The 24,934-nt window shown below is 28.2% G+C and overlaps 2 protein-coding genes and 1 long non-coding RNA gene across 3 annotated transcripts in view; 1 reads left to right on the top strand and 2 right to left on the bottom strand.

The window, feature by feature from the left end:
* The window catches only part of LOC122536284, a gene marked incomplete at both ends in the record, with an annotated part of 143,282 nt that overhangs the window by 89,012 nt on the left and 29,336 nt on the right, over nt 1-24,934 (bottom strand). The gene's annotated exons all lie outside the window — the stretch shown is intronic.
* On the top strand, nt 9,642-17,453 carry LOC122536286. Its single transcript, XR_006308365.1, has 3 exons — nt 9,642-9,652; nt 15,068-15,070; nt 17,317-17,453. It is a non-coding gene; the product is annotated as an uncharacterized LOC122536286 (long non-coding RNA).
* Nucleotides 16,371-24,860, bottom strand: LOC122536285. Its single transcript, XM_043668526.1, has 7 exons — nt 24,711-24,860; nt 22,793-23,033; nt 21,294-21,403; nt 19,709-19,828; nt 18,761-18,910; nt 18,580-18,645; nt 16,371-17,105 (listed from the first exon to the last, which is right to left on the bottom strand). Exons 1-7 carry the CDS (start codon nt 24,847-24,849, stop codon nt 16,894-16,896), a joined length of 1,038 nt encoding a protein of 345 aa, XP_043524461.1. The 5' UTR covers nt 24,850-24,860; the 3' UTR covers nt 16,371-16,893.

The following is a 24,934-nucleotide window of genomic DNA, read 5'->3' as shown; positions in this document are numbered from 1 at the left end:
TCCTCGGCAACGACCAGGATTCTCGATTTTTCGACAACGTTTCCCTTTCTTCTCTCCGACAAGTCGCAGGAATATCGATTTTCCAAAAGTTTCACGTCGTCAGAGTAATCTTTCCCACTTGCTTCTCGAGTCTCTGAAGTTCGAAGACGCCGATTCAGTTTTCCGAGTGGCGAAGAACTTCAAAAATCTTATGAAAGAGCGCGAAAGAATTCCTCGGGGATTGGATTTCATTCGTGTCGATGGACTTTACTGGCAATAAGTGAAGTACACGCTTAAAGTACACATGCGAAGAAATTTTAACTAAAAAGACATTTGATAATTACTCGACGAATTTCTTACATTTGGAACATTAAAGACAATTGAGACAATTGAAATTGAAGAAATGAGTCCTTTCTCATATTTGGTATATTAAAAGTTACCGAAACAATAATCAGGATATTTAATAGCCCTTTCGCGACTAGCCATCAAATTTTACATTAATTAATTTTATATGTTTCCAACATCAAAATTAAAATCTCGTTTCACTAGCTGGGTGTGACCGGTTTTAATCTATAAATACAAATTATAATTAAAAACAGAACTACTACTATCTGTTCAGAGGAAAAAAAGTTCAGATAAAAAATGAATCATTTCGAGAAGATCAGAATTTGATGCAAGTAAATTTTTTTATGAACACATAAAGATCATATGAAAGTCGAGATCCATTCTTTTTTTTAAGTGGAATGATATATTTTTTGATCCTTTAATCGATTAAACTCGACATTCTCTGTGAAAAAAAAATATTAACTTATGTAAAATTATTAGTTTACAAGATATTTTAACATTCTTGTAAAATCTATTGCACGAAAGACGAGGAACAACAGAAGCAATATTCTTTTGCTCATAATGTCCTTGTTTTTGCATAAATTTTATAAAATTATTTAATTATATTGTTATATTATTTAATTATATATTAAATTATAATAATTATATTATGTTATAATGTTATAATAATTATATTATGTTATAATGTTATAATAATTATATTATGTTATAATGTTATAATAATTATATTATGTTATATTATTTAATTATATATTAAATTTATTTTAATTTATTTAATTATATTATTTAATATTTAATTTAATTACTAATTATTTTGCATAAATTTTATAAAATTAAAATTAAAGTAAAAAATATCGAGTTGCATCGATTAGTTAGATCAAAAATATACATATCATTTCATTCAGAGCAGTGGAAGCAACCTTCATATGACCTCTATTCGTTCATCTAGAAAAAATTTACGTACACCAGAATCCCATCGAAACTATTTATTTCTTATTTGAACTATTTTTTTGCATAATAGTAATTTACACTTATACGAATTTGCATTTATAGATTTATAGATCGCTCTGTATATAGTAAATTATATGTATGACAAGTATTCATATAATGTATATAACTAATAATATGTATAATATGTACCTGAATATTTCAGCACTTTATTAGTCTTTAAAAATGTACACTGATTCATTTTATTAATAAAGAAATAAACGGATGAATGATCGACCTTGTGTATAATACCTGAAAGATTTCAGATTCGTGTCAAGGAGAACATGATATTCTAATTAGGTGTTTTCTGGTTTCAAGAATGAATAATGTCGGAATCTACGTTGGTAGTTGGTCTCTTAAATAATATAAGTTTCATGAGCCAATTTGCATATAACAGATTTTAAGCCGTTTGCAACCGCTTGAAAAACCAGATTTTTTTTGTTTTAATAATTCCTTCGTGTATAATGAAAATTCGAATTATACTTCTTTCTTTTAATAATATACAGAAACTTTTAACGACGCGAGGAAATAGCTATTTTTCTGTTGGTACATTAATAAAAATAATAATTAAATTTTGTAGTTAATAGCTGATAATAAGTAATAAATTGAAAATATCAAATATCGCGGAATATTTAATGATAGTTAATCATAAGAACTATAAAAAAGTTCACTTGTTGTATATTCGAATTACCTTGGACTAGACAAATAAATTAATAAATTCAAAAAATCGTTAAAACATTTGCTCAATTTCAATTTATGAAATTAATTTGTTTAATTTAAATTTTTCGCATTTTCTACAAATCTAGTTTCTCCATTTCTCATACACTAAATATATTTTATAATTATTTATGAACGCATCTATGTTAATGACACATTTTTAGTCAACAAATATAGTTGATGTTATATTATATTCATTTACTAAAACTTAAAAATATATGTAACGTTTTCAGAATACAAGTGATGCTCTTAAAAAATATCGTTTTCATATGTAACATTGTTAAAAAGATAAATTTCTGTAATATATGTAATATTCTTAAAAATGAGAAATATTGCAAAAACAATTAAAACAAAATTTATCTATAATATTTAAAAATTTATAACGAATTTATTTCAATGATAAAACTTTTTTTTATCAAAAAACTTTAAAAAGAATAATTTAGAGAATTACATAATTTCAACAAGCTAGAAAAAATAATTTAAATTAAATTTTCTTTAGTTTTAAGAAGTTTTAATTGAGATCGTATGTTTTTAAAATTCTTGTCTTTAGTTATTAAGAAAAGTTAGTAAAAAATTATTTTGCTAGGTTATTAAAAATAAAGTTAGTGAAACTTACGTCACTGAAAATTAGATTCTTAAAAGGCTATTAAAAACAAAGGAAATTTAATCCGCGTTACATTTCATGGCTTCTTAATTTCTCTAACAATAAGTCAGTCTTCAAGTTAATAATAATTTTATTGTCAAAAGAGATGTATATCCTTTCTTTTTAACGAATGAATGAAATCAACAACAAATCTATTTCTTTAATTCCATTCATAAAAATATGAAACTACATAAACATTCACAGAAACGAACAAAATCTTGTAACAAGATAATAAATTACTTAAATCAATCAGTTAATAATTCCAAGTAAACAATATTAAACTGTCAATGTACAGCCGCGCTAAATTCCAAATCAAATTTAAAATCAAACTCTACCAAAACATTTTCCAGTTATCTCTATACGCCCCGTGTCGAAAGAAAAAAAAAAAAAAAAAAAAAAAAAAAAAACACGCGTTGCAAACAGCAACGTGCAAACGCCCGCCGCTTTCATCTCATTCCGTCATTTACCTTCTAATTACAGGCCACGAGCAGAGTGTAACGACGTCCGCGAGGCAAGAAAGTTCGCACAAAGTGATTCGTCCGCCACCGTGATTCCAGAATTCATCCTGGACAAAGAGCGTGGTGTCCGCGCGAGCGGGCAAAGAGTCGAGTCAGAGACGAAAGATGCCAGAAAGATTAGATACACCTAGGCAAGAGAGAGAGAGAGAGAGAGAGTGGACTGAAACGACGTGAAAGCACGAGGAACGAGGGCTCGAGCCAAAACTGGACCGCCTAATCTGCATTTACATAGCATCCAATGTATTTCACGCAAATAGAATAGCAGCGTAGAGCGTAGGAGGGCAGAGTTTCTCTGTTCTTCGCGCTGAGGAGATGGGCAAAAGAGCCTCGAGCTTACGACAATGCCGCCTTAAGCCGGCTTCGAACGGAGGGCGAACACCCTTTTCCGCTCCTTTCGAGGGGGGAGGGTTTACGAGGGTGTATTGTAGCGCGCGCGCGGAATCCTTCTTTCGTTCAACGCATGTAGGTCACGTGAGATCTTTCTTCCGGGGAAACAGGCGTGCGGCATTAATCGATTTTTCAACCGGAACAATGCCCTAGCGATATTCGTGTCCAACGAAATATCGATCCAACTTGGGGAACCGCTTGAGTCAGAATAACCCGGTGGATAAGCTCGAGGGCAAAATATAGACGACGGTGTGACAATCTCGAACGTGCCGCGATTTCGCGTTCATTTATAGATACGAATGTGAACGACTTTGACGGGTTCTGTCGATGGAAATTGAGTAATTATAATCTAACGTGATTCATGACACGGCGATGTGCGATGATTTTACTTCGAAAATGCGAGAAAATGTTTGGAACAAGACTTGCATAGTTCGACAGAGAACATGTAATATTACCTTATCGATGTACGAAAAAATCATTTTCAGTTTTTTTTAAATAGAACGATGTGTTTCTTGATTAGTTAATCGATGCAGTTTGACATTCTCTATATAAATGTATTAATCTATAAATATACAGGTTTCATACGTATATAATAATAAACATACACGTATATAATTTATATATGTATTATTTATATACGTATTAGTAGTATTTATATACGTATATAATAATAAACATACTTATTTTATACATGATATATAATATTTTATTTATAATATATAATTATAATAATTTATTTAAAATATATAAATTTATTTATATTTAATTTATATATCTATAATTTATTTATATATATTACATATATTATATTATATATTATATTTATATATATTATTTATAATATATAAATTTTATATACGTATATAATAATAAATTATTTTATTTTATTATTTTATTTTATACATAATAAGTACATAAAAATGTATAAATGTATTAATCTGTTTCATATATTTTATATACGTATATAATAATAAACATATTTATTTTATACATGATATATAATATTTTATTTATAATATATAATTATAATAATTTATTTATAATTTATATATAAATTTATTTGTATTTAATTTATATATCTATAATTTATTTATATATATTACATATATTATATTATATATTATATTTATATATATTATTCATAATATATAAATTTTATATATGTATATAATAAAAAATTATTTTATTTTATTATTTTATTTTATACATAACAGATTTCTGCATGAAACAGAAAGAAAAACTTCCAGCCAATACACTGCATCTCTAACAATTTTCTTGGAACAGATAAAATAATAGTTACATAGTTATCTCATAACTAATAGAAAATTTTAACATTTTGTTCTTATTTTTATTTTATACACTTTTATGTCTTTCGTGTCTTTTCCTAAAAGAAACGTGTAATTACACGTTTTACTTTATCCTACATAATTTCATTTTTAACTATGTTCTGTCCCTTTAATTACATTAATTGATAAATGATGTTGCAATTGCACTTCTTAGATATGCAGATACATAAAGTTCGAAAGTATTCTAATAATTTGATTCAACCATATTAAACTCTTTTATCATACTGATTGTTTGATCAACTCAGCCACAAGTGTATACTTTTAAATGGAAACCAACGAGTGCGATTAGAAATCTCTCGTGACCAAGCATTGTAAAGAAAGCCGACTGATGACCAAACAGTGTACTATACAAGATTACGCAGACAGCACTGCTAATTAATGATATCGTCCAATATTATCCCAACGAACAGTATCTTCCCAACGTTGGCTGTTAACATTCGGCAAATGACGGATCGGTTTGACGAGAACACGTTGTATGGAATGGCTAATCAATGCCATTTACGAAATTAAATTTCACACGTTCACTTTAACAAATAGATCAAGACAGGAAAATTATCAGGCATCAGATTCGAATCGTCACGTTGCTGGAACTCCAGAGGCACTCTGCCATGCTACTCGCGACGCAGAGAAAGATTAATGAAACTAAATGTCCTTTGACCAAAGACAGGAAGTGAATGAAGTTCATTGAGACTCATTTCGCCGGTTCAATTCATATTAATGTAATCTCGGTAAGTGCTGAGAGATTATTCTTGTGCAAAAATATGATGAAATGGGGAAACATTAATGAAATTAAATGAATATTGATGAAAAAACACTGTGGAAGGAGTAGTCAAGAACAGCGAGAAATTTATTTATGTTCAGTGTTATTTGTTGTATTTTATGTAGAATTTTTTGTTTACTCTGGCTTGAGAAATTATGTGAAATTGTAGTACATATAATACTACATCAATATGAATTACTAAATATGTATTAATTACACAATACGAAAATGTAAGACAGAAATTAAGAAAATAAAATAATAACGTTAAAGATAGTTTTTCTTGCTTACATCTGTGAAAAATATAAGTGATTCGTGTAAAAATTTAGAAAGCTCAGTATACTGATGAATATAATTTAACAGTGTGATTAGTATTCATACTGCTCAATGAAGAGTAAATAAAAAAATAAAAAATTAATATAGATATTGAAAATTTTTTTTTTCCCCAGCATTCAATACACTGATCTTCGAGATCCCTCTAAAACTTGAAGTACAATTTTTATCCATCCGATTGATCCATCTTTAATAATAATAAAAAAGTGTGACACTGGAATAATCTATAAAAATAATTTCTATAATATTATTATGTTACAGAAATTATTCTATAATATTATTGTAAAAATAATTTCTAAATAATAATAGTTAATCATATAAAAATAATTTCTAAAAAATAATTACACGATTGGACTTGTATCTCTTATGTATCTTTGCGTTCGTTACACGATATAGAAATATTGCAAACAAAAGATTTACAGTGGATTCCGAAAGAAGAAGCTTCAGTCTAGTCAGAATGTCGCACACAAAGTTACAGTTGTTCAAAGATCGACAGTTTTTCAGTGACAATTTAGTGATCCTTTCTTCTGTGGAGTAGCGTACCTTCGAAACGAAAGTTTCTTTTCAGTTTCTATGCACTTACGTAATACCCAGTTGACTTGTAATTTCATTGCAAGAAAGTGATATTTCCCATTGAAGTATGGGAGTTTCATTCTTTAACGCCGAATGATCGGTGTACGGGGACACATTTCCCCGATATAAGCTACGCGATACCATATGCGCGTAAGAATGATATTATACGGCCGAACCACAGGAAGAATACGGTTCGCCATTACTTTAAACAAAATATGCGTTGCACAAATGATACAAGATTATCCCTCGGCGTACACAGTCGACGGAATTATGCCAACGAGAAAATTTCTCCATCCATGTGACAATAACGACATTTATTCCACGACAAGTATTCACACGTGAAATTTATAGACTTTGATTAAAAATTGAAGTTGATCAATACTGAAGTAATATTTTTTAGTTAAAAAATTGTAAAAATATTTGGACAAAATGTATTTCGTACATATGTTGAATGATATAAATAAGTGCGAATGTATGACGAATTGGAAAAAAAAAATTGCGAAATGAAATTTATTGAAAAATATGGTACAATTGGATTAAATTACTTTTATGATTACATTAAAAATTTATTACAAGAAATATTTTATCAGTGACTACGAATTATTATAATACGAATAAATATATGAAATATTCTTTATATTATAAAAATATATGAAATATTCTTTATATTATAAAAATATATGAAATATACTTTATATTATATATTTATAAAAATATTTATAATTAATTTTACAATTAATTTTCTATCTAAATTAATAAATTAAGAAGTTAATTAGTTTCTATTTTTGTCTTAAGAACGAAAAAAATTCCCAAAAAATGTTACCAAATGTTACACAATTGCTGAACAACAAAAATAAATATTCTATTTCAACACAAATTTGAGGAAAAAATTTACACACGAGAAATATATTGTGTGCAATTTTTTTAGTCAATTTCTGTATTGTCACTGTCTTTTTTTTTTTTATTTTTATTGTGCCCTCAAAATATTGTAAATTTTCGATTTCATTAAAAGCTTAATCTACAATTTCTCTAAAATTTTCCCGAAAGCGTTTCTTAAGTCAAATTTCTCAAAAATATAAATTCGTACGTATGTATGTATACACAAAGATATTTCCAAGAAAGAGTCAATGTGTCAATACTTTTCTGTATATACATAGCTGAGCAAATTAATTATGCAGCATGAGAACCAAATGTCACAAATGACAGAAAGGGCAACATTTCGTCGGTGTAATTTCAAATAAATTTTCATCCCTTCCTCGTATTGATTCGACAGATCTGTCGTGACAGGAGAGCATTTTTCGCGCGAGTATTCTCGAGAGACTCATCACGCGGTCCAGCCACGGAATAAAGAGAACAGGAAATAGAGAGCGATATAGATTAAAACGCGACCAAGTCAAAACGGTCCCGGGACGGTCATCTCTTTTCCGAGACCGCGATACCGTTGAAAAGCTCTCGAAAGAAGCTTTCAGTTTTATCATAATTGCATCTTGCGACCCGATCTTCTTCGAGCCGGCAAGAACCACCGGCTTGACGAAAGCTCAACCGTACGAACGAGAAAAATTAATAGATGGCTCGGCTGTTAGATCATCCCCACAGTTGAATAAATATAGGGTGGTCACTGAAAGACTGAATGATAGAAAACAAACATAACTTTTACAAACACATGATTTCAAAATTTTTCTGTCATTTTATTTGGAAATATAATTAATGGATATTTTTCAGTATTTTGTTTTCTATAATCTATGGAAAAAGGAAATAAAAAAGATTGAAAATGACCAAGTTATAATAACTATAACTATATAAATATAATAACTTATATATAACTATATAAATATAATAACTTATATATATAACTTATATAATAACTTATATATATAAATATATAGCATAGCATAAAAGTATAGTATAGGTTAAATTGTTAAGTATGGCACAAAAGTATAGGGTAGGTAGAGCATATAACAGATATGAAGAGTGAAGAGCAAAAGTGAGAGAAACAGAGAGAATGGAAAAAAAAAGAAATGTAAACCAAGTCCACTTTCATGGCTGTGAAGCCGAAAAACAAAATTATCTATCTATCTATATAAATATATAACTCTATCTATCTATATATATAATAACTATATATATATAACTTTTTCAAACCCTTCAGTTTTTCAATGGCCCTCCTATAGATGCATAAATGAGATTGTAGGAACAACAGATAACGAAGAGATGGGTATTAAAAATACAAGATATTGAAGAAACATGTTCTCATTGTCCTTACAAATATTCTAATATTTAAACAGAATATTTTACTCTACTAATACAGTCAATCCTCCTGTAACACAGCATTCTGGAAACACGGTTTCCACACGTAACACAGTGCAAAAATTGTGACAGCCCTTTTATAATATGATATTCTGATAACACGATTTGATAGACCTCGTTAACGACTAGTTAATCGAACATTTGTGAGATTATCTGGAACGAGCAATTCGAATACATACAATTTCATCTAAAACGGAGTTAAAAAATGCTTTAATCAACGAATGGAATGACATCAGTAATAAAGTCACATCTGATTTGATTAATTCAATACCTAGAAGGCTAGCTGCAATAATAAAATCAAAGGGAAATCCTATTAAATACTAATTATAAATATTAATTTTACAATTATTTGTTGTTTCCATTGTAAATTACTATTTAAATTACAATTATTTGTTGTTTCTATTATAATGTTTCTATTACTATTTAAATATCTTTTACTATTTGTTTCTATTACTATTTAAATTACAATTATTTGCTGTTTCTATTATAAATTTCTATTTAAATTACTTGCACACTTGATAATGACAGTAGAACTGTACTTATATACTTATTACGCGTTCATTTTGTTCATTTTTCCTGCTATTTATATAAACAATATGAATATTCTTTTATTTGATATTGTTGTTCTACAGACTTCGGAGGATAAATGTACCATGTTTGTTTAAAAAGATACTGTCCAATAAATATTATTATTCAGCATTTCAGTCGTGATTAGTCACTAATACGAATACTTTTTACACCCACTGTGTGTAATTAATAGGTGTGATTAAATGACGCTTCTATTAATACCGAACTCGTCGCTCTGTTCCAGATCCGGAGGATAATTTCAGCGGCAACAATCGTCGCTAACAGAAACGTCAGTTACCTGAAATGGAGAGGCAAAAGCTCCCTTTTGCTCTGCCACGGAGGGTCCCCGAAGGGACAACTGGCCCGTCATTTCTATTACCGTTGATGTTAATCCATGGCCAGAAACCATCAGCAAACATTATTTCGATTCGATCGTTCGTTGTAACGTACGATCGTCGAAAGCCAACGCGTAACACGAGTCGAAACGCTCTAAGAAACGCGTCAGCCGAATTGATTAGCCGATGGATCGGTCGTTCCGTGTTTAGAATCGTGCCAACTAGGAACCGATTTGACCGAAGTTTGGTAATAGAGTCCGTGCAACGAGCACCGGACTAATCCCGCCATTGTCGCGGTTAATTTATACCCGAAAGACGACTGGATGGCAACGTGTGTTGGCATGTACACAAGCTTGTCGATCGGGAACACGCGTACTCGACGAGCTAATGCGACCACAGGCATCGATCATCAATACATTTTCGTTGATGGAGCCCCGCCGATTGGCACGTACCACCGAAATGTTCTTCAGTATCGATCGATGATTAATCGGTGATTCGTTTCTAGCCGACTGCTTTATTTAGACAATTGAACTGCTGTCCGGAAACTTTCTCGTTGAAAGTCAGTGGAAAATGAAATTGAATTGTTTTTGGCAAATTGCTGAGTTTTTGGGAAAACGATATACTGATAGGAGAGTTATTTAATATGATAATATTTAATAATGGAGTAATATTTAATAATATAATAATATTTAATACTAGAGTAATATTTAATAATATAATAATATTTAATAATAGAGTAATATTTAATAATATAATAATATTTAACAATATAGTAATACTTAATAATATAGTAATATTTAATAATACAGTAATACTTAATAATATAGTAATATTTAATAATACAGTAATACTTAATAATATAGTAATATTTAATAACATGTTAATATTTAATAATATAGTAATATTTAATATATTATTCAAAAGAATATTTTAAGAGCTGGACTTTTCTCATTTATTTAATTTTCATCTTTTTATTTTTTGAGTAGCTTTACTTTTTGGACGGAACAAACTTCTTCATAAGTTCCTCTACTAAATAAAAATATTATAATAGTAACTTTGATTTTTAAATATGTCTGTATAATATAATATATTTGTATGGCACAAGTCACTTTTAATTCAGCTTCTGTGCTCGTACTTGTTAATTATATGTGCACGTATAAGTAATTAATTAGTTCAACAATTAATTAAAGTTTCGGTACCATGAAGAAAGAATAACATTATGAATAAAATATTTATTTACTTGAAGAAACTGTATCAAATATTAACTAAATATTGACAAAAATCTTAAACAATATTATTAATTCAAATCCAAATATTTGAATTATTAACATTTATTATTTATTCGATTAATCCCTCAAATATCTTGTTTGTCAAATTATTGAATAAGAACTGGCACAGGCTTTTCGCATATCTGATATCAGTCTGATTGATTGTAAAATCAAATACACTATTGGTGATGGTATTTTTTGGCTTTTGTTAAGAAAGGTGGCCGCTATTGGAATTTTATCAACCGTGTAACGACAAAAAGACCAAGAATATGCTAGGAGTGAGAAAGCAAAGGAGCGCCGAGGAAAAAGGAATAAGCAAATCGAATAACGCAGACGGAAAAGGTTCGAAACAGATAAGATGTGCAAAGGTGTTCGGCGTTCTATCACCGGTGCGCGTTCAGCTATCTGAAAAAAGGAAGCAGGGGGGAAAAAAAAGAAAGAAAAAGGGAAAAGAAAAAACACACACACACACACACACGGACACTGTGCAGGGAAAGACTGAAATATGCATGAAGGGATAAGATACAAAAGGCAACGTTTTCGACGTCTCGCCTCGAAGAGCCTTTGCGCGTTTGCGAATCGCTTTGGAAATTTGTTTCGAACGCTTGAGAAGCACGAACTGAAAGAAATTTTTGTTCCAAATAATGTTACAAATAATGTTATTTGTCTCGAATAATGTTATAAAAATATTTTGCAGCACAATGTTATAAAACAAATTGTCACGACGATTTTAATGTTAACATCTATAATATAGTATAATGTCTATAACATTCGTAAAAATATGAATAGGAAAAATAAGAAAGTATTGTTATACTGTAGATGACTGTGATAAATTTTAAAAATTGCATAAATATTGTATAAATTTTATAAATTTAAAAAATTGTAAAAATATTTTATTACAGTACCGAAACTTTACAAATGTACGAGAAATATTTAATTTTATCAAAATATGCACAATGTTTAATTATTAAACAGATAATACTTATATTATGGAAACCTACCCTGAGAAACTGTCAGATAATTTTTAACTTTCAGATAAAAATTAACTTTCAGATAATTTTTGAAATTTTTTTCAAGTATACCAGAAATAAGTGAACTTATTACTCGACCCAACATTTCAGAATATTTACAAAAGACAAATAATACCTGATTGATTACTGTTGAAAATATTTATCATACATAGGAGATTTTACACTGTTGCTCAAAAATATGGAGATACGTACGTATCTATTTTTTTGGAATCTATAATATATGTAAGCAGATATTAGTGCGTAACATTAGAGCAAAACGATGTATTCACTGTTAAATTTTTCTGCAAATATAAACAAGTGACTGTTATAAAGTGACCAATTGAGTTTCCTTCAAACTGAAAAAATCGTTCAAACGAAAAATATTCTGTTTCAAAAGGGAAATATTTTAATGTATACTATTCTAATATTTTGTAAGTGGAGAGGTCTAGGTCAACTCACTCTTTTTTTTTTAAATGAAATTGACGTTAGGTCATAAAGAGTCAAAAGCTATCAACTAAATAATTAAATAATTCAAATTTCTTAAGTTAAAAAAGTTTAATGACAATTGTGTGAAACTGTTCTATCTATAGTATAGCATAGAGGGTATATTTTTACCACAGTGTCGTTATAATAAAAACATGATTCACTGAAAACGAACGATAGTTTAAAAAGACTGGCCCGACATTCAATAAATTATTAATAAAACATACTTCCCAACACGATAAACGAAAGTTTTATTTTCGAAATATTTCATTTGCTTTTAGACAATTTTGCTATAAAAATTAAAAATTTACATACTTTTGCACCGCACATACATCTATTAACGAGAAATTAAATTGCCTCGATGAATACTGAAACGAAATTACTATTTGGCCTTTCATCGGCTACCGTTCATAATAAATTCCGTCACAGACGCGAACAATGTCGCTGAACGAGGATACTAACATGACTTAGAAATACTACTTCACGACGGGCACGTGATATATATCGAAGACGTTGGTGATCGAACCGATATGCTCGTAATACCAAGATCCAACTAACATAAATTCGATCGACTTAACGTGACAACGGTGGCCAGCAACTTCCGCTCTCCCTTATAACCTTGCTTCCACCGCCATTTTGGTCACACATGTTCTCGCGCGCCACATACCGCTTCCGGCAAACTTGCGAGGTTCTGCGGCGAGCGTGGCGCAATTTCGTGAAAGCGATATCGTCGAAACTTTCGATGGGCGTTATCGTCGTTCTCATCGTTCGATGGCTAAATCGTATCCTCGACGATGCTTCTTTCATCGCGACGAACGTCTCTCCGCGTGTTTCAAGGCAGAAAGTTTTTCGAGGAAGAAGGAATATTTCTTTCAAACTGCGAACGTTTCATTGATTTTGAAAACGAAGTTGTAAAAGAAACATTTTATTTTTCTTCGTTCGATATGAATTTACAGTGGATGAAGAAAGAATAATTGTATTGAAGAAAAGGAACCACCTGATCTTGAAGCATGTTGTCAAGGTCAATCATTTCGAGGAACTTCCTTCTGTATTTTTTAATTTTTATATTCGTATTTAAATAGTATAATTTCATCATAATTTCATTTATATTATTTAAATATTCACGAAAATATATACATAGATATATTCAATGCTAAGTGTTTGTTAAGATTTGTTATAATCTCATTGTTTCATTTTATACATTTTTAAACGTTGTTGACAATGTACTGTGAAATGTTCTTGCACACTTTGGGAAAATATGTCGAATATAAATTCAATAAAAATGTTTCATTAAACAAAACTTTTAATTCAAAATTGATAAATACGAATATGATAATACTTAGTAGTGTTGAAATATGTGTGTGTGTGTGTGTGCGCGCGCGCGCGCGCGTGTGTGTGAAATAATATAGTTGTGTCTTTTAGTATAGTAGTCATGAAAACATTTTCCCTTATAAGAAGATACTAATCAGAATTTGCAAATGTATCGTGTTTCTCTTATTCTTACGTCGTTTATCAAAGAAAAAAACCACTGTCACTATTAAAACTACTGTAATTTTTATTATCAAAAAATTCTTCAAAATATTCTTGATTCAATTTCAATTTCAAAATTCAATTTCTTCGAATCGATGATCCATTTCTGACTAATTACTCGAAATTAAAATGCTCTGTGGAGTAAACACGAATTTAATATTATTAATATATTAATATATTTAAATATTATTAATATAATTATTATTATTAATATTTAATAATATTATTAATATATTTAATAATATTATATAATATTATTAATATATTTAATAATATTATATAATATTACTAATATATTTAAATATTATTATTATTATTCATACAAAAAAAAAGTTTGAAAAATGCAAGATATCGATTTAAAAAATGAAACACGTCTCACATCTTCAACGTGACGATAGAAATCGAAAACTTGATTGATTTCAAATTGATTATTTCATGAATTGATGTAAATTTTTATGACCACACGTAACTACCTTAACGTATTAATTATATAGTTCCGTCTTAATACATTGTGAATCTACGTTATTATTTTGTCCCGAATGTGCCATCACATTAATTACCGGTAAATTCAGTTCTATGATTCTGTGTTTGAATGTCACTGTGGAAATTTCAGTTTAATCGCTAACACTCGGTAGGATAATTAATTTATTTTATATATCTCAATTGGATTTTATGCGTGCTGGATTTCATCGTCACCGTTTCTCGTATATTTTCATTAATCAAACAATCAAATTGTAAGATTTGCAGGTTTGACATATTATTCGAGTTATTAGAATTATTAGTAATGTAGTACAAATTAATTTAATAATCTGATAACTGGTAAATGAAAAAGAAAATGGACAATAATTGAAAAAAAAAGTTTCATTGATCAACTCAGTATAATAAACCAAACAGCTAAACAATTAATGCCGATTCGTAATTATGAGATCGAAATAATTATTATAATTGATTTTATTTTATTTATATAGAGTAAATATGCCAGTTAGTTTATATTATACTAACAACGAATCAGAGTTAAATTTGACAATATATATATATGTGATCTAGTTTGAACCTTATTGCTGAAAATCACACGATAAATTTCTTATCTTTTATTAAATTTAAAATGTTGTGATTAGACCACAGATTGTTATGCATAAGTGCAAAAATGCATATAATGCGTATAATATGTAAAAATGTCCAATATCCAGAGAAAAAAGCACCCAAAAGAAAAATGTAAAACATCCAAAGAAGGAATATTAATTGCAATAATTTGTAGAAAAGATAATTTACTATTTAAATTACATTTCTTTAATTATGTTCATGAAAATTTTAAAATGCATAAAAATGCTAATTAACTGTCTAATTGTGATCTGTCAAGTATTTTGTGTATTTAAGATCATAAGCAATTTTTGCTATTATTAAATTTTAATCAGAACTCTATAGTCTATTTGATTACATTCTTTTGTTTCTCAAGTCGAAATACAAATTGAATGTTGAAACGTACAAGAAGAAATTAAAATTCATTGAACAGCGTAATTCCTCAACATATTTCATTCGCCCAACAATTACACGATTAAAAATCTGTTTAAAAAGACCGTCAATACGAATCTTCCATTATAATTGCTCTACGTTTCATCGCGTAGCCATCACTTTCTATAAATAGCTGAGTACCACGTAGCCTCACAGAGTATTCAAAGTTATTTAACATCGATGTTGTGTTGTCGTTGAATGTGTTTTGTTTCTGTAAAAGTCAGTTTTGTTTCTTGTAAAAGGAAAAGCAAAATAACAATATTAAGAGACAAAGAAAAAAGTAACGACGTGAAATTTGATTATCTTCAGTTTCCTTTGGTTAAAGCTTAATGAGATATATAATATTATTATAATATTATTATATATTATTATAATATGTATAATATTATTACAATATATACATATTATTATATATAATATATAATACATTATATATAATAATATATTATATATTATTATAATAATAATATTATTATTATATTATTAGATATTATATTATTATAATAATATTATTATAATATTATTATAACATTATTATATGTATAATATTATTATTATTATATTATTATAATATGTATAATATTTGACGGAATTATGTTTTACAGAAAATTATATCAATTTTTTAATTCCCATATATCGGTTGTTAACCATATTAGAGTCAAATGTACAAATTTTGTTGTTACAATTTTTAACATCATTTTACTATTTTGGAATATCCTATCTGTCAATAGAAAGGCACATAATAAAATAATAATAATAAAGAATCCTATATATAAAATGATAGTTTTCAGTTTTTATTAATTTCCGAGATATTAATATAAATCTTTCGATACAACACATTGAACTCTGCCATGATTAGTACAATGGTGTCCTATGTAAACTCGGTTCACGACGTTAGAAAAATATAAAACACAAATCTAATTCCAATTTCTGTCTTTCTAGCAAGTAACGTGAGAAAGAAATTAGAGTCAGTGAACGTGTCTGACCATAATTGTGTTACAAATCAGACAGATTTTTTTGTACATAATTCGAAAATTAAAAGAAACTGTCCATTGTAGTATATTATATATAATAGGGACAAGCTGTTGAGAATGATGACAATGTATGTCAAGAACGTTAAGATGGGTGAGAAAATAAGTTTTCTGAAACTTTTCCAATCGAAATTCCATACGTACGTGCAAGCGCTTTCGGACTGAAATAATTCAACTAAAATTTTTATTTGCAACACTGATAGGACTAGCGACAACTGATTTACATTATAGTATATGGGACATTACAATTTTCAGAGTCGAATTATTATATATCAGCAGTAGAGATATCAATGGGGATCGTGGGAAACTTGAAGTATTTCATAGGATCGCAAGCGGAAAACGGAATTCTTTCGCACGTCGGGAATGGAGGCACTTCGCATACGCATTTCATGCAATATGATTCATAATCGCCGGTCCCTTCACTCAACTCGTCGCCTAACTGCATCGTCAAATTACCAAATCGACAAGTCTGTTGTTCTGTAATATAAATATCATAAAATATAATTATTTATAATAATTATTTACATATATATACCCACAAGTAAGCACTTCTATCTGCGTAATGTTATTAGTAATTATTGAAAATGATTATTATTAATAGTTATAAATTAACTGTCATTAGTAATTATTGATTGATTATTAGTTGATTGATTATTAGTTAATTGTGAGTTATTTTTGTCGTAATTAGTCAGGCTTGCGATTATACAGAGTATAATATATTATGAAGGAAATAAATAACAGAACTTTGGTATTGCTGCTGTCCCTAAGGAAGAAAATAATCGTATAAACGTAGGTATGAAAGGTCCTTCCTTCTCAAAACATAGACATTCTTCTGATTTGAATCCTTTGGATGTTTACTTGTGGAAACGTTTAATTTAATTTTATTAACAACACTATTAATAGAACTGAAAATATTCCAAGATTGTGAATTACTGTCTCGTACAAAAGAAATTGCCAGAGATTTTCAAACGTTATTTTTACAAGTACTTTATCACAATGGAAGAGTATCTATATATATATCTCGTTCATACAGATTTTTCTTTCTCAGGGAGAGTAGAGAATGTGGTACCAAAGGTTGGTTGCCTATTTTTTTGACATAAGTATAAAGATTCTTCATCACATGTCTCTCTATGTTTATAACTAATTGTTTAGTGGCTTCAGATTAGATAATATTAATATATATATATATATAAAATGAAAAGATCATTAAATATATATATATATTAAAAAAATATATAAATATATAGCATGAAAATATATAAATATATCATAGAATATCATTAAAAAATTACTAAAGTGTAGTATTTTCTATAAATATTTGATAAAACAATTGTTTATCACATGTTTTGTAATAATGTCTTTTGTAACCGAAATTACTATGGATTAGATACTGAAGCCTTCTAGCAATAACAAAATCTGACGTACGGTATTGTCACTGTTTCATTAAACTTTGAATACTTGGCTTGAGTAAGAAAATATTCTCTCAAATTAATTTAACAAAGCAAAAGTCGTACGTCAGATTTTACAAAGTGTAAGACTTTAATTTTCAGTTTATAACAATTTCAGTTACGAAACAAATCTTTCAATGTTCTTAGAGACGTTTGAATTTTCAGGATTCTCTAGAAAAGAATTTTATTCCCTATTTGTTGCAAGATGAGAAAATATAATTAGAAAAAAATGAAACTGTGAAAATAAGCTTTAAAATAAGCTCGTCCCCATTTCCAAAAAATTGAATATCATCATCCTACAGTTCTGTACATTCCAAAAAATATAAATCTGTATAAAATCCGCAGTCTATGATTAATTTAATTGCATGTAGAATTGTCAATATGTTAATGCAATCACGAGTGAGGTAACATGTTAGTGCAAAGTCGAAGAATTTCAATTAACTATGCAGGAAGAATTATATTGCAGAATAAATAATGAAGTATCTTCAACGATACAAACGTACCTTCAGGAAGGTTCCCTCTGGGCTTATCAGTACTTTTGCTAGAAATAACTTCGTCGTCAGCGGATTCTGCAGAACGAGGACAATTTTATGAAATGATATCTCCTCTGTGGACTTTGGTTATTGCATATTTTCGTAGTTAAGACGAAGCAATTTATACGCGATATTTCTTTTGTGAACTTACGGCATCGGTAAGCGTAGCTGCAATCTGATTGTGGCTCCTGATGATCGTAATATACAGGTACACAGTTTCGATGAACTTTATCAGCATTTCGGAACAGAGGGTCGCAATAAGAACGCTTGCGTTTCTGACAGAATGGCTCGGTATTATTACCTAAACACGGAATTTTCGAATTGAAGTCGTCATTTACGAATCAAGTTCTGTTGGTCGAAATTGAAGAGATTGTAACGTTAAGGAGAATGAAGTCGAATTTCCTCTATTTTTTAAAGCCTGAATAATCAAAAATGAGGGATAGAAATTTTTTTTTGTTAAAAGAGATAAAAATGGAACACCAACTAAAGTCAAAACGTGCCTATAAAATGTTTTTTTCTTTCAATTACCTGAAACACAGATTTTCGTGACTCGAGTAGCTTGTTCGTTTTTGAATATTTAATATTTGACGTTTCGATTTTCGTGATTTTACTAATGGCTGCAAATTTTTCACACAAATTATATTATTATTTATAATTTACGAATTTATTTTTTATTCATTAACAGCATCTGTTATAAAATATCAAAGAAAATAAAATAAAAATACATAATACTGACAAACATGAATAACTAATGTCAAAAAGTAAAATATCAAATAAAATAAAATAAAAATACATAATACTGATAAACATGAATAACTAACGCCAAAAAGTAAAATACCAAATAAAATAAAATAAAAATACATAATACTGACAAACATGTATAACTAATGCCACAAAGTAAAATATCAAATAAAATAAAACAAATAAACTAGTACACGCAAAATGTTTCCTTTTATATCTTGGAAATTTGTAGATGTTTTATCTTTTATAACTGACTGTATGATTGAATCTGTTTTAGAAGAGAACGTAAAGAAATTTACAATTTAGGCTCAAATGGAAGTCAAATTGTTATCTCACAGAAATCATATTCGTTTTGTACCTGTGTATCCAGGCATGCAGATACAATTTAGCCCCGGATCAGATTTTGGAGTAAAGGAGTTTCCGTCGTAGTAGGTTACACCATCAACTTCGCAAGTCGCTCTTTCTTCTCCGTCCTTGACTACAGAACATAGTCACACATTTTTAAACTTGACCGTTTTACACGGTTTCATAATATTCTATATTGCTGTGTTACTCATATTGCTTGAAGCATCGTATTTCAACTGCTTTGAAAGGTATTAAAGATTTATTGTTTCAAACTGTTGAGATGATTGGAAAACATTGGAAAAAATTTTGATTCCTACTTGAAAATTTTCTTCTCACAATATTTGTGTAATACATAGTATCTCATATATGCATTACATAATATGTATAATACATATCGAAGAATAAATAAAATTTTTTCCTATTAAATACAATATTTCCCATTAAAAACAATAATTTTATAAAATAAAAGATTCCCTCTATAAAAATACAAATGAATTGAAACTTCAAATTTCTAAATTATGAGACTTGAGAAAAATTTTAGATAAATATGACACTGTATCATGTATAGTAACTGTCATTATATTAATTACAATTCAATGCTGCATTCTCAAGAATTCTAAACAAATCGCAAATTATATTGGTTCAATGTAATTGTGCAGCATATTAGATCATGTTGTTCTAAAAGACAAAAGAACAACCTTTTGAGAGAAAGTACAGTAGAACTTTGTTTATCTGAGCTTATTGAACGACAAACTGTTTACACAATTAATGTTTTTTTTTTGTGTAAAGAAGAATTTATCAATTTTTCATACCATCTATTATTTTTCTATCATTAATTCTTCTTAAAAAGTTTAGTGATTTCTTCAGGCCAAAAAATACTTCAACAATGCTAAATTTCGTAATTAAATATAAACAAAATCAACCTATGATCATTTACTGCTAAACTATAAAAATTATTATTAAACCCATCTGATTATTACAACTGATACAATTTCAAACTCATCGTTAAACATTAAACGTTCCTGAAGAATTAGAAGAACATTAACTAAAACATCAAGTTCAATTAAATAGAATTCTACAGTACCAAGAGAACGTAGTTTTGTAATGCACAACTTGAAATTTTAAACAATTCATAGACAAAAGTATTCGGAATTTTCGAATAAGAGAAAAACCATGTTTCTGATATTTCATTGTCAATAGACCCAAATGTTGATGCAGAAAATTGTCAAGTAATTTTAATATTTAAGAACACTACATTTTAAAGTTATTTTAATATTTAAGAACACTATATTTTTTAGCTATTAAATTAGCTAACTTTTTTAATATAAATAAATAGATACTATTGCTATGGGAGATTTTGCTGCATTACTATAATTTTTAATAACAAATTACTTACAGAAGGAAGTTCTTTTTGAATCTGAACGATAATGACCACGAGATGAATTACACTTTAAGAAATTTGAATTATACTAATTTCTATATTTTAATAATTTTATATCTTTACTTCAGTCTTTAATTATCAGAAATTAACGTTTGTTAAAAAGATATGTTTCAGAATCTTAGCTTAATTTTAATCTCAATTCAATTAATTTACTTACGACAAATCTGCGATATATCCGGACAGCAACTATCATGCTTGTATCTGGTGAAACAATTTATTTTCGGCGCAAGGAATGCACAATCTACGGCCGCACAGATAAAGCTCGCACTATTCACAAAATAAGATAGTATATCATATTGCTATAAAACTTTCCGGAAATTTTAAAGTGGCAGTAGACACAATTACAAAAATATGGAAAAACATAAGATTGTGTTTGACGACGTATCGAATTAAAATAAAAAAATGTGACTTATCGTTGTTGTTTTATTGTTGTTATAACATGGACAAAGAAAACTAATTTTCTATTTCAGTTCATAAAAACAGATTTGCAAAAATATTCGCTCTATGCCTATGTCTATTTACGCTAATATCAAACGATCCACTTACAATGATCACTAATTTTATTTGCTTTATTTACTTTAGGTTTGTAGTTCGATTAAATTTAAAAATCATAGTCAAACAAAGGTTTCTTAAAACTTGGTTCTCCTGAATCTTACGTATGTGTATATTCTGTGTTCACATATCTTTCACTAATATTTTACTTACTAATATCTTACTACCACAATTTCAGAAAAATCCATTAATTTACTAATTATTTATCAATTTATTTATTATTATATATTATATTTAATATTTATGCTATATTTAATACAATAATATAAAATATAATATTATATACTGTATTTAATATTTATACAATATTTAATACAATAATATATAATATAACATTGCATACTGTATTTAATATTTATACAATATTTAATACAATAATATATAATATAATATTGTATACTATATTTGATATTTATACAATATTAAATACAATAATATATAATATAATATTGTATACTGTATTTAATATTTATACAATATTTAATACAATAATATATAATATAATATTGTACACTGTATTTAATATTTATACAATATTTATACAATATTTAATACAATAATATATAACAATATTATATACTGTATTTAATATTTATACAATATTTAATACAATAATATATAACATAATATTATATATTGTATTTAATATTTATACAATATTTAATACAATAATATATAACATAATATTATATACTGTATTTAATATTTATACAATATTTTATACAATAATATATAGTATAATGTTATATACTATATTTAATACAATAATATATATTATAAATAATATTTACATAATATTTAATACATTAATATATAATATAATATTGTATATTTAATATTTACTAGATTACATATATCATATATCAATAAATTTGTCAATTCATCAATTATTTAATTACGAAATTGTTAATTATATTTCCTTTTCTCGTAAATGAAGCAACTTTTCATTAAAGATCGTGCTGTTCGCCGAGATCAGTGGAGCAATTTCCACGCTTCAGTCTCGTTGAAATTACCAGTCAAATGGTTTCAATTCAGTGAAATTCATCCGATCGACTGTCATAGTTCGTCTCGTCGAAACGTTACAATGCAAATATACATACTTACGTATCATCGAATGATACACATCTACAACCAATGTCGCAAGGATTGGATTCCTCAGGCTTTAGTAACTCGCCGACGTTGTACTCGTGTCCGTTAACGTAACACTTATCCCGTGACAAATTGTCCAGGTGACTGCAGTCAAACGCTTCCGGGCAACATTTGCCGTCAGGTGGATGAATGGGAATGCAGCCGAGCTCATCGTAGTATCTCAGTGGGCCAGGACACTTTGTTCTGTCGCAGATCTCTTTCGGAAACGAGACATGACGAAAGTGAGTGAGCGAAACGAGCGCGGGGAACTCGTCGAGCCGCGTAGGTGGAAAGAAGTAGCGAAACAAGCGGTAAACGAGACCTTGGATTACAATTCGCGTTTTGAATATACGTATGTACATATGTACATGTGTAGAATGGTGCACACATTCAGCTGCAAAAGTTTACACGTGTCTGTTAAATTTCGTACATTTAGAGAGGAACGAAGATTTCAAATTTCTGAGCGAAAAACTTTTGGGTTGTTCATTGATTAACTTATTCCAAGATGGTGATGGTATCTAGCCAGTGATAATACAAAATGTTGAGAACTTATTAATTTATGTTATTAATAAATATATTTAGAATCCATATTCTGATTTATTGTTAATAATAATATTTATGTACTATTAACAGTGTTATTGATAATAATAAAATTTCTAATATAATGTTAATAATATGTACGAACTTGTATGTTATTAAAATAATCGATTGGCTATGATAATCGTGAAAGATTAAATCTAGAATTATAATTCACGTTTTCTGATTACAATTGAGAAAAAATTGTGAGAAAATGCTGAAGATCATTTCAATATTATGTAATATCTTGGATTATATAGCTATCATTAAAACATTAAGATCATTAAATCATTGAGACATTTTTAATATATTAACATATAAGTTGTGGTTTAATATATTAACATATATTAATATATTAAAATCGTAAGTTTAATATAATAACATATATTAATATATTAAAATGGTAAGTTTAATATAGTAACATATAAGTTGTATATTAAAATGTAACATATAAGTTATAAGTAAAGTGGAATCTACTTGCATTTTATTAACATCCATAACTCATAATAAAGACATTGAATATGATTGATTTCAATTTAGTTGAGGTAATTAAAGTGATATTTAATAATAATATCTATATTCAGATAATTTAAATATTTAAAATTTAATATAATATTAAATATGTAAAATTTAATATAATATTAAATATATAAAATTTAATAATAACATCTATATTCAGACATTTAGGCAGATCCACGTTGACCTCGTCCTTGAAAGACGAAGAATTATTAAAAACGATTCAATTTTGAGACTATTCTAAATTCTACACTTTATGTATCTAACTACTACATTATCAAGATTTAATTATTCCTTTGTTGTGAATAATAACGATTCTCACGTTTGCAACGACCTTAAACGAGTATCAATAATTTGCATTACAGTTTTAACACACTTGCCTTTTAAAATAATAATGTATGTTGCACATGATGCATTTCATTAATAGACTGTGGATTTTTATGCTACATAGGAAAAATTTAGAAAATTTGAGGACTATTTAAATTTTTTAAATTAAAATTAATATTTTAAAAATATACACTGTATGAACATAACACACACAATAAAAAATTCGAAGTACAGTATGCAAATTTTAATACACAAAACAATTACTTATCCGCCAATTTTTTTTTTTTTTTTCTTAACTGTACTCATAAAAACAAGCAATCTGCATAAAAATCCACAGTCGTTGCTCAACACAATTTCAAATTATTTTTCACAAACGATTCCACGATACTGCAACAAGTAATTCACAGAAATGCTTCCCGATCTTATTGAATCTCTCATTCAAATCACACCGGATGGCTATCAAACGATGTCTTACCTTCTGCTGTTACTTGAACGACGACCAATAATGTAATCAGAGCACATTTCTGAAGAATCGAGCGAGAATTATCGTGTCCCGCCATCGTCGAACCGTGAACTACGCACGTGTGTATTCCTTGGTCGTGATTCCTTTCCATCTTTTATACTTCTGACCGTGGACGAATACCGAGAATAGATCGGACCGTGGAAGGAAGTGGGGATTTCCCATTGTCGATAACTCTT

The sequence above is a fragment of the Frieseomelitta varia genome, unplaced genomic scaffold (genome assembly GCF_011392965.1).
Source record: "Frieseomelitta varia isolate USP_RPSP 00005682 unplaced genomic scaffold, Fvar_1.2 scaffold_818, whole genome shotgun sequence".
NCBI classification, from domain to species: Eukaryota; Metazoa; Arthropoda; class Insecta; order Hymenoptera; family Apidae; genus Frieseomelitta; species Frieseomelitta varia.
The sequence above is the reverse complement of the archived record's forward strand: the minus strand, read 5'-3'. Positions and strand labels throughout refer to the sequence as shown.